This window comes from Bactrocera latifrons, unplaced genomic scaffold, assembly GCF_001853355.1.
Source record: "Bactrocera latifrons isolate USDA-ARS-PBARC rearing strain unplaced genomic scaffold, ASM185335v1 scaffold_19, whole genome shotgun sequence".
Lineage (NCBI taxonomy): Eukaryota > Metazoa > Arthropoda > Insecta > Diptera > Tephritidae > Bactrocera > Bactrocera latifrons.
Window position 1 is genome coordinate 2,567,640 of NW_017535407.1, and position 12,534 is coordinate 2,580,173.

At 33.5% G+C, this 12,534-nt stretch overlaps 1 protein-coding gene across 1 annotated transcript; it reads right to left on the reverse strand.

Moving 5' to 3' along the window:
* Window positions 1-1,950: 1,950 nt before the first annotated feature.
* Window positions 1,951-6,596, reverse strand: LOC108967509 (zinc finger protein 850-like). The gene is made up of 4 exons (XM_018930981.1): window positions 6,412-6,596; window positions 4,804-6,340; window positions 4,328-4,725; window positions 1,951-3,541 (listed from the first exon to the last, which is right to left on the reverse strand). Exons 1-4 carry the CDS (start codon window positions 6,567-6,569, stop codon window positions 3,268-3,270), a joined length of 2,367 nt encoding a protein of 788 aa, XP_018786526.1. The 5' UTR covers window positions 6,570-6,596; the 3' UTR covers window positions 1,951-3,267.
* Window positions 6,597-12,534: the final 5,938 nt, after the last annotated feature.

A 12,534-nucleotide genomic window follows, 5' to 3' on the forward strand; every position in this document is an offset into this window, starting at 1 on the left:
CATAAAAATGAATAAATTCTATTGTTCCACGTTTGCTATCTTTGTATGTATGCATGTATGTATATAATTATATCTGTATGTATATTAATATTAATAAAAATTATACTTTGCTATTGCTATTTATGCTATTCATTTACTTGTTGTTGCTATTTTGAGTTGCATTGGTTTACTCTATAGATTTATATATTATTTATGTATGTTTGTATATATTTATGTATTAAAAAAATTATTGTTGCAATAATTGTAATTGTAAATATATGTATATAAAAAATCTTGTACAGTTGCCTCTTTACTTTGCTTGCTTATTTGTTATAAACAACTTGCTTTAAAAGATATCTATGTTTGTATGTATGCGTGTAAATGAACAAAAAATTCAACTATTTTCATTTAATTTCAGGTTATGTCTGCACGCTGCGCTATGCAATTTGAATATGTGTAAGTATGTAACGAAAAAAAAAAATACTCTGTAAAAATTTGTCTATTTGCTATTATTGTAAATTGTTGAACAAAACAAAATCCATCTCTACTCGTAATACTTATGTAGACTGTTGCCTTGTTGCTTTTGCTTTTGTTGTTACTATTTAATAATAGCTGCTTTTTGATTGTGCTATTAGTTGTGTTTTGTGTTTTATTTTATATAATATTTTAACTTTTGATTGTTTGTATGTAATTTGTTGAAACCAAATCTCTTTCTCTGTTTGTTTGTTTTGTTGGGTTCTCGCTATGTTCTCACACATTGTGTGTGTGTGTGTTTTTTTAATATTTACAAGAAATATTAGAATTTCAATTATGCTAAGTTCTTGCATTACCTTCTGTTTTTTGGTTGTTTGGTTTTGTTGTTTGTTTTTCATCTGTGGAATTTCACTGCAGATTTGCCTCAATGCTCCGACGACTTTTCTGACATCTCTCACACTAACCTTAACTATAACCACTATCTGTTGTGATGTTTTTTACTACTTCTTAGATAATAAAAAATATGTTTCTTAAAGAATAAAAATATTTCTTGGAGAAAAAAATATACTTCTTAGAGAAAAAAATATTTTTCTCAGTGAATAAGACCTAAACATAATGTAGATAATATTTATTTGAATAAAAAAAAACCTCTGTTTGGCTTAGTAACGTCTCTTTGCCTACATATTAACACAGGGCGCTCACTAGCGTCCGCTCTCTTTTCCTCAAACGCTTTCTAAATAATTGCCTCCTTTGAGAAATCGCTAGCACCAAAATGTTTACTTATATACTTATAATATTCTATATTTAAAAATTAAATGTTGGTTTTGCTCTTTGAAACATATTTTCATTGAAAGAGAGGATCTTACCAATGATCGTGCTGATCATGATGAGAGGTCTAAAAACGATCGTGTGTAAGTTATAGTGTAGTTAAGTGCTCAAACAGTTAGCAAAATGAACACAAAAGGTGGCATGAACTGTTTATTCGAAGTTTTAAACTGAATACATAATGGTTGTTTCTTATAGAGCTCCTGAGTTTTGAAAAGTGATCGTGGTTTAGATCTAAATCGATATTAACTCGAATATCGCTTTTATGCTACACGAAAGACTTGCAGAACTACTAGATGTTTTAGTTTTTCAAAGTTTACCGTTATTTTTGCATATAAGAATAATCGTTAAAACCTTTCAATTCTTATGAAAGCTCAACAAATTTGAAGCATTTGGTGCGGACACCGAAATTGTTAAATTTGTATGATACATAAGTGCTCCTCTGTCTTCGCATCGATAATATTCATTCGAAATATGCATCGAGAGAATACATTCTCTGAAAATTTTGGCTAACGGAGTAGGGCTCATTATTTACCTGTTGTAAGATCTCAATGATCTTATGTTAATTAAAAAGCAGCTAGGTAGTCATTTTGAACTAATGAACCAGGGTTCAGCTTGGTAAATATATGAAAAGACTTGTCATCTCTTGAGAGCAAAAAAAAATTACTGCATTTTCCAAAACTTTGGAGTTTTCCTGTGCTAAAATAAAATAATGGTTTACTGAACACATTTAATTTTATGACTTCAGCTCGTTAGGTGGCTTTTAGAAATCGTACAACTATTATTAATTTGCGGATTGAAATTAAAGTAGATATGAATGATTCTACTAGAAGTACCTAACCTTAAGTTACGGATCGCAACTAGAATTCTAGTAGAAATACCTAACCTCAGATTTTTAATAAATGTATATGATTGAAAAAAAAAAAAATTCAAAATAGTTAAAGGTAATTTTCGGCAGTGATTACATTTGAGAGAAGGTGTACAAAGTTAACATAAAGACGAAAAAGGTATGTTTGAACCTCATAGGTTTTCAATACTCCTTTATAAATTAGAAAAAATATGAAGGTCCGTGACAGGTCTGCTTGTTCTGCGAATAATTCCGTAAAACTCCTCTCTTTCAATGAAGTAAATCCAATACTAAGTGTAAAAACGAAACGCCTTTTTAAACTTAATAAAAAAAAAAAAGAAATCACTAAAAAACTAAACTTGACACCTAGGGTGGAATTAAGACACTTAATTATTTTTTTAAAACTAACTTTCATAAAAAAACATGTTTTTAACTTTCATACGTAATAGCTAATACCCGCGTCTTCGCTTTCGTTAGCTGAAATTCTGCTTGGCAGCACTTTCAACTTTTAAAATCATTTTCAACCTGAAATTATTTTCTAAAATTAAAATTGCAAACACCTCATACAAAGAGTGCTTTATTAAAAACACACATACCTAAAATGTTGAATTCGAAAACCTAATTTCTTACGCAATTCTTTGTAAACACGATCAATAAAGCTTAGTTAGCTGAGTTCCAATACAAATGTATGTATGTATATGTACTTAAATAGAAGTTTCTCCCATCTTGGTATAGTTGTTGTTTAAAGGCATGCCATTGCCTCATACTTTTGTAGTTATCGATAATTTTATCAAACATGTTTATCGATAACATTTATCGATGCTTTAACTATTATATTTATCCATAGTTTCTCAAATCTGTTTATCAATAATTTATCGAATCTTTTAATCCTGTGTTTCTTATACATATTATAACCTATATAGCGTTTCATAACTTTTTTTACTGTTTTAATGTTGAACATTGTTGTTGTTGCATTCCACATTTCTCGCCTCATTCTGCATTGCATCGTTCTCCGCGGTCGCAGCGTTGGCCGCCAAGAAGCCGCACCACCAGCGCCACCAAGAACGTTCCGACCAAAGTTCTGTCGTCGGCTGTTCATTCTATTATCTGCGAAGGAGTCGTTGTCTCCTTCGCACCTCATCTCAGCGTGGTGCATTGTGTATGTGTGTGGTTAGATGTTTCGATAGGTAGTCAGCGCGTGCGAAACACTTGCCACACGATTCGCAATGGTACGGCCGTTCGCCGGTGTGTATGCGCAGATGACGTGTAAGGTCCGATTTGCCGCCGAAAGCGCGTCCACAAAAGAGGCACACGAATGGTCGTTCGCCGGTGTGTTTGCGTACGTGCAATTTTAGATTCTCCTTGGAGCGTACGCACTTGCCGCAGAAGGGACAGGCGAAACGTGAGGTTTGGGGGCTGTAAAGTGGGAGCGGAATGTTAACATATATTTTGACTAACGGTAAATAATACAAAATTAAGCTTGTATTGTATTAATCAGCGAGGAAATTTGCTCTAATTGACACCTTTGTTTCTTAAATTGTGGCTATTTTACTATATGGACACATAATATCTAGCTCTCAATAAAAAGGTTAGTTGTAAAGGTAACAAAGATTCAAAGAACACTTAGATCTAAAGAAAACAAGCTTTAAATCCTCCTTATCTAATCCTGGCCATCCTAACGGGGATTACGCATGTTCCCAGCCACTGAATATTATCCCTTTTATACTGAAATCGGTTTACATGAACGATTCAAACTTTGTTGTCTAATTCTCTACAACACATCGGTCTTCAAAGTCTTGGTCTCTTGCATGAACTTTTTGAAAATATAAGAGTATGTAAGTGAAAGGTGTGTTTTGGTTCGAGTAGTATTGCTGGTTTACAAAGTTTGTGCTGTTCCCTTTCGGGGATTCGCACACTGCAAATCGGCTTGTCTTTAAAGACAACAGACGTTGAAATTCGGAAACTGTGGATGTTGTACTGAGGTATCCGCAAAAAATATGTGAGAAAAGTAGATTTTTGGGATTCACAAATAACTATATTACTTGTCTACTATTTCTATATGTTCTCGATCAAGTTTTAAACTAATCGGATAGTTTGTGTAGCCTGCCTTTGCGGATCACACAAGTAAATGAGTTCTCTCAAGCTCTCATTCAACTCTTTTGTGGATCTCACAGTGCACAAATGTGGAACGCAAAAACTTACCGTTTGTCCCGTTGACGTTCGGCTGCGTCGACACGCAGAAAATTGAGTATTGAAGCCTCTTGCGGATTAAGGCCCAGGAATTGTTCGTTCGGTATGCGTTCGGCATTGATCAACGACGTAATGGAGTTCAGTGAGTTTAACGAGTTCAACGAGGATGCTGCCGCGTGATGCGCATGTGGATGATGCGAATGCGGTAGAGCCACATGCGCATGTGGATGTGCATGTTGATGTGGTGGCAGTGATGATCCGGCAACACCGCCATGCAAATGTGGTGGCAACGGTTGTTGTGGCGCTTGCTGTTGATGGTGATGTGGATGGGCATGTTGATGCTGTGGATGGCGTTGCAAATGATGATAGGAGGGATCCGTTTCCATTTGTGAAGTTGTAAGAAGGCGTGGCTGTTTGGTTAGAGATTATAAAAGAATAGAATTAAATATAATAGATGCATAAATTCTTGGTAAGAATTCTTCACTCACCCCTTTATTTGTACTATGAATTCCATCTGAACTGCTTATGTTTGCCTCGGCCACAGTGGTGCTAGCTAAAGCTGTTGAATTGTTGTTGTCATTGCATATGATCATACCGGCCGAATCGATGGTACAGTCCTGATCCTCGCGTTCACGCTGCTCACGTTCATCATCGTCCTGCTCACGCTTGACATTAATGCGCAAATCCTCACCACCCTCATCGGGCAACATCGGCTCCTGTGAACTGGTCACCACATCCTGTTCGCCCAGCATATGCAATGGCGTTATACAGTGCTTGCCAATCACGCTCTTCTTGCCGTGCAAGCGCTCCAGCGCGTGATTGAGGCGATGCTTTTTAAATGATTTCAAATAACGAAATTGCATGCCACAGACGTCGCACGTGAAGAGCTTGTCGGCCGGCAAGCGAGCGCGATGATTCTGCTCCTTATGCTTAGCATAAGCCGAGCGATAACGATACGACTGACCGCATTGCTCGCAAATGAACGGTTTCTCCTCGCCCGGTCCGATGTGTGGATGTTGGAGCGTGGCATGCTGCTCCAATAGCCACACATTGGGAAAGTGTGCATTGCAGACGACGCAACGTGTCTCCTCTTCGATGGGTGGCTCACCAAATAGTGACGACGTCTCCGATGGACTATTCAACCGTTGCGTGAGCAACTGGTGTTGCGCCAGCAGCGCTGAGGTGGGTGGTGGTGTTGATGAGGTAGAAGATGAGGAGCTTTTCTCCTTGCAGCTGGACGTGTCGGTGCAACCAGGTGTGCTCGAGGAGAGCAGCAGTTGTGTGTACGAACGTAAACTGTCGCTGACGCCACCAAGCGAGGAGCCGGAACGACGACGTTGCAACAATTGTTCGAGTGACTCTTTGTAGAGTAGCGGTGAGCAAGCGTTGCTCAGTGCACCGCTACTACCGGCTGCGCTGGCTGAAGTGCCCAATCCACTCGAGGTGCCGGCGCTGCTGTTGTTCGGTGTGTGCGCAGCGCTTTCGCGGCCACTATCGCGTGCGTCATCGTTTGTGGTCGTGAGTTCGATGACGACGTCATCATCATCAGCTGCCACCGTGTGCGTGGCAGGTGTGTTATCCGCTTTTGTTTGTGTTGAGGTGGCGGTGGCATGTGGTGACGGTGTGCCTTGACGGCTGGACATTTGCTTCAAATGTTGCTGTTGTTGCTGCTGTTGTTGATGATGGAAATATGCAGCTGGCGAGGGATAGCGCACATTGAATGTTTGTTGTTGCTGTTGTGGCGGCTGTTGCTGCTGTTGTTGGTGATGAAGTTGCGTTTTGTACTGTGGTTGTTGCTGTTGCACCATTGCATTGCGTTCGGCTTGTTTTTGTTGTTGTTGTGGTGATGTTGTCTGCTTAACTGGACTAACAGTGCTCGCCCTATTATTGGACACTGTTACGCCAGCAAGCAAATCGGCAGTGTTGGCATGCGAATGATTCGGATGGAAATCCTTGGCGAACAAATCACCGATGGGATTGAAACGGTGGGCAAACTCCTTCGGTGTGTTCAACAAGTTGTGACCTCTGTTATGTGTGGAAAAGAAAATATTATGTTATGGTTTTAACTACCGTTATTTATACGAAAGCGCACTTACTTCAAAGCTTCTTCGGCCAGCCAAGTCTGATGTCGCAGCATACCCAAAATTCTGGACGGATCTATGTCGAACAAACTCAGACCGAATGGTGTGAAAGGAAAGGCGAACGGTGCTGGACAGTGGGCGGCTGCTACAGCGGCGCTACTGCTGTTGCCCATAGCGCTAAACGGTGAACTGAAGTGTCGAAAGAGCTTTTCGAGAGAGAGGAAGAACAAAATAGAATTCAAGATTAGTAAGAGAACGTTACAATAATGCATATCAGCTGTTAAGTATATGTGAAAGCGGCCTTRAGGCATGCGAACTAAATAATAAAATAAAATAAATAAAAGCAATGATTTAGTTTTGGTTTTCTAAAGGTGTAAAGCAATAATGGTTGGGAATTTTTAAAGAATTTTTATTTTCTTTAAAATATTTTTAAATTTTTATAACATTTTTATAGCTCTACTAATAAACTTTGCATACTTTGGAAATTTACAATTATGTTCTTGCCACAATTACTACAAATAAAAAAATTTATTGTATTATATTTCATTGGAATTAGCTTACCGTTACTTTATGGCCGACACATTAAAACATTTAGAATTTAAAACATTTAAAAGGCACACATATTTAGGTGAAACATTAAGAAGTACATACATCCATAAATAAATTTATATGCATATTAAATGGGAAGAAGAAGCATGCCGTAAAATTAAAGTTTATGGAATAAGTTCTTGTCCACGAGATGGAAAACTTCAAAATGTTTGAGAAAAAAACTTTGAGAAAAGTCTTTAGAAAAATCTTGCAGTCTTTTCAAATTGTTTCCAATGTCTAAAAATAGAGAAGACATTTTGACATTATGACCAGTTCACCGACAATTTATTAATTTAAATTTCATACCGGAGCAGTACTTTATATAGGAAACAAAGAATCTCTCTTATGAAAATTGTAAGATATATCGAATCGGATATATAGATCGACAATTTTTTGTATTTTTTTAATTTTCTTAAAGTATAATATCTTTGACATATTTCCTGTAAATTTTAAGTAAAAACTATAAAAAGTTTTCGAGTTATTCGAAAATTAGCAAAAGGCTCCCCGGCGCTATGGAACGTTCGTTTAAAACTTCAAATTCCTTCATGTTTTTTTGAATTAATGAGGACAGTAGTTCGAAAATCACTCGTTAGATTTCAATGATATTTATGTTTAGTGAAAAGCAAGTGTCTGATTGAATGATTTTTTATATAATATATATTTTTTATAAACAATTAATTAACTGTTGACTNTATGTAATTGTAAAAGGCCGACGATTAAAGATATGTTGTTGTTGGTAATTTGTTAAAAAGAAAATCGTAAATTATTTCTTTTGAGTTAAGATTACTATAATATATATTTTTTATAAACAATTAATTAACTGTTGACTTTTTCCCGAAAAAGCTTCCAGAGATCGCAATTTTTTTAATTAAAAAAAGTGTCTAACAATCACTAGATCATATAGTAACGAAACTGACTTTTTGTGCATTTTGTTTTAGATGAGTCTAAGTTTAAGTGATTGTAACAACTTCCTTTGAAACTGGATCAACACAAACAGTTATTACTTTTGGAAGTATTATTATTATTTCTTTTTTAATTTTTATTAGTTTTTTCACGTCTCTGACTCCACCTAACCCCATGAAACAGTCTGATCTCTAATCTCTTGCTCGACATGTCTGATTTTGACTTAGCTTGGTTGGTGTTCAACTTTATTTTAGATATTATCGATTCATTATATCTTTAGTCGCTATCTTTGGGAACTGTTTATGTAGGTAAGACAATAATAAAGTTAATGAGTTAAATTTTATACCAGTGATTGGGTGTACATTTCATTAAAGGCATAACCGCCACTTTCAATGTTATCACGTTTCGTTATACAAATTTTGGAGTAGTTTTACTGCTGTTAATGGCTCAAATTACTTTTTTATTTTGAAAATTTATGACTTGAATAGTTTATAAGAAACGGACACTAGTCGAAATCATGAAGAAAAATGTCTCTTTAAAAGAGCGTCGTGCTACACAACTGAGTATTCGTAAGAGAACAGGCTAGCAAAAGAATGAATAGAAAGCTCTTTAAGTCTGTTTGAACAGTTGGTGTAGTTTGTTCGATTCGATACTAAATAAAGCTTTCCGCATCGAAGAAAGCTATAAGTAACAAGAGGACTGCGATAATTGGTGTTCATAATCATAAATATTATCATTACCAACGTTTATACAATTATTTTTAAGGAATTTCACGACAGAAATATTTAGTTTGCCTTTCTGTATCCAGTAAAAAATATTAGATATATCCGTAGAAAATACACAGTAACACTCTCAGTATATAAACTATGATCATATATGCAGATTCTTAAAATTGTCGAAGTCAAAAGACTACAGAATATTAACAAAAGTGCATATACCCAACGAATTTTTTAATTTAAGTTTTTAAAACTTAAGAAAATGATAATAAATAGACCACAGACTTTTTTTTAATTTAGTTGGAATAGTTTATAGCACAAATAAATATTTAGTCTTAAAGCTAAAATTTTCTTATTGAAACATAACTTTTTCTCGGAAATGCGTTTTGAAGACGGTTGGCGAGATTTCTCAGGAACTACTCAAGCGATCTTCATGAAATTTTACACTGGTCTTTGAGATACAAATTTAAAAAATCGGATGGAGATTTCTTTTTTTTTTATTACAACATTAAAACTAAAAAAAAATTTTGCGAAATTTTCACTGGAATTTGAAAGTGCTGTAAGGAGTTATGCTGCTAACGCAGGCGCATCTTTTTGCGAGGGGTTAAAAGAAATGGCGTCGCAATGACCGAGTTTAAAAAATTTTTTCCAAAACGGAAGCCCATGTAACATTTTAAATTATATAAAAGCGCTGAGTATTTTGGTTGCTATGTTCCGCTGCAAGTACAAAACTATCTTTGCTTATATTCTAATAAAAATAAATAAGAGTGCTGCTTCCATTCATTTCCTATACTTTAATTAAAAAGATATGTAATTTTTTCATTTTTATATATTTTATTTTCACTTTTATAATTTTTATCATTTTTATTTCTCATTTGCTTCATTATATTTGTATTTATATTTGGTTTTTGCATGTTTTTTTTTTATTATTTACTTTTGTTCAATATGTTTGTGTATGTGTGTGTGTGTATGCAATATATAATTCAATTATCATTTGCTTATAATGTATGCTTTACTATACACTGCAACGCTGCTAAGTCACCATCAACGCCAAATACCCAATCGACCAATCACATTTGAGCCTTGTGACTATGTGCGTGAACTTTAAAGTTGACAATTTCTCATTTTACTTTTTTGCCTTCTTTTTCAACGAATTATTGGCTCTGCTGATAATTTATTTTTAAATTTTGTTTTTGTTTTTGTGTTGCTTTGGAAATATGTATTTATTATTGGTGTTGAGACGCTACTAAGCATTTTGTTTATACATACATAAGTTTTTACCTTGCCGCCTGACACGCATTGCCGTTTTGCGCGCTCATCTCTCATCTCACTTAAATTTGCTTTAAGTGTATATATTTTTTTTTAAATTTTTTTGCATTTGTTATTAATTTATTTTTGCCTCAACGCAATCGTTCTGATTTTTTTTTACGGTTTTACTTTTAACGCCTTTTTTGTGTTTGTCTTTGCTATTTAAAACTCACCCACCAACTCACCATTTAATTTCTTGTTTTGTAACCGCAATGTTCAGTATTAATAGTCTGTTATAATAATAATCGGCAATAATAATTATGTTTGCGTTTAAGTTCGCTTGTGTTTCGCTTTGCCTTCAGCACGTGGTTTTTGTTTTTGTTTATCTTTTTTACAACTATGATATGCATTCTTTTGTTTTCTGTAATAATTTTGTCTATCTTGTTTGTTTTTTGCCATTTGCTTCTTGAATATTAGAATTTCGCATTTTAGTTGCTGCATTTGTATTTGTAAGTATGGAGTATTTTTTTGTTACTTTTTGTATTTTCTTCTTTTCGTTTTGCTTATTCAGTTTACATCCCTTGCTAAGTTAAGAGCCCAATGGCCTAAAAATATGTTACGCATTTATAATTTGTTTTTGGTTCCTGAAAAAAAAATTGTTCGGTCTTCCCAGATTTTTTTTTTTTAATTTTCTGTGAATTTTTTTTTACATTTTTTTTTAAATTATTTTGTTGTGTTTTAACTCAGGCGGTGCGCTGTTAAGTATTATAAATTTCCAGTAATGTTATCATAATTTTTGCTTAACCATAAAACGCACAAAAATGTGCATTCCCACGATTTTTGTAAGTTTGAATACTATATTTTTAATAATAATTTTCGCTTTCTAAAATTTTAACCTTCCGAAATTTATACAAATATTTCGTATGTATATATGTAAGTTTTATAAGTGATTATGATTTTTTAGCACTACCAAGTAGAGATCTACACTTTGTCCGGGCTTTTGTATTTTGCATATTAACGTAACGCTTTAGATTTTGTATCAATACTCAATATTAATAAAATAATTAAACAAAAAATATATTTAAAAGAGGCAATGAAAATATAGAAATTTAAAATAAAAGTAAAAATTAGTGTTCAAAAAAAATTGCCACTTCAGAAAAGTATGTAGATGTCGATCATAGAATTTAGAATATCACTGTGGTATAGTAAATAGCTGGCAACACTATTCACAAATAGCTTTTATTTATAGCTAATTCAGCAATACTTTGTTAATCATAGTGATTTTATTGAATAAAAATTTTCTGACAGATTGCAACCCTTATAAAAAAATAGGTGGCAACACTATTCACAAAAAGCTTCTATTTATAGCTGATTGAGCAATATTTTGTTAATCATTACGATTTTACTGAATTAAATTTTTCAGACAGATGGCAACCCTATTAAAAAATATTGCGTTCTGAAATCTTTCTTGAATCTATTTAACTCAATACCTGTGTTTTAATATCTTCTATAAATCTTCAATTTAACTGATTAAAAAATTCCAAACAGGTGGCAAAATAATTTTTTTTTTCGAAAATCCTTTATAAATCGCTTGAAAGTATTTGTTTAGTATTATATCAAAATCTGTTTTAATTGTTTCTTTAAACCTTCAATTTAAACAATAAGAAATTTCAAACATTTTCGAAAATACTTTTCTTTAAAAATTAAAAGAATTCATTCTTCTTAAGATTCTGATGAAGTAGCTTTGGAACAGGTGTCAACACGCTTCAACAAGCTTTCCAAAACCGTTTCTGATTTTTATACTCATTGTAATGAGTAATAACTCGAAAATTTAAAATACATGGCAATATTTCAACTGTTTTTTGGTTTTCTTCAGCCGAGTATTATATCGAGTATTCCAAAGAGGATTCGGATCATATCAATTTTGGCTAGTTTTGTTATAACTAACAGGTTGGAGGAACCGGTTTTATCAAAAATTAATTGAATCAATCATTTTGAAATGATGTTACTGCACATAAAAAATATGTTTTTGGTATGCCATTTCACTACTCAAATTTTTTCCATTTTCTTTGACCACACGCTTCACTGTTTGCTCAGCCTTAGGTATGAAATATGTATGTTTAAATCATAACTGGTACACTGCACTCAACTTACTGACATAAAATGAAATGGAATGGAATGAAATGATAAGTGTGAAACAAGCAAAACTGTAATGGAAATAAAATCATAAAATCAGTGAAATAATGATTATTTGTATTATTGTAATTAAATAACTTTATTGGCTTAAATATTCGAATATGGTATATAAAAAATAGTTGTTTTTGTTTGTTTATTTTATGTAACTAAACAAATACATTTATGTATGTAGTTAAAAATGGGAACATAAATTTCGTTTGAAACGTTTTCAATTGAATTACGACTTAAAAATTACTAAATTAGTTAAAACGTAAAAGTAACTTATTAAAAACTAGAATTACATTGTGAATGAAATGAAAAACGTTGTTTTTTCTTTTTATTTCAATTTCGGTTAGTAACATGATTTGTGAATATGGAATGACATGATTTATGATTATGAATTTTGAACTGGGCGCTAAAATGTATTGCAATGAAATAAATATTATTTTAAGTTTTTCAAGTCTATGAATTTATGTTAGTTGCAGCTGCAAAACTTGGTAATTTTTTA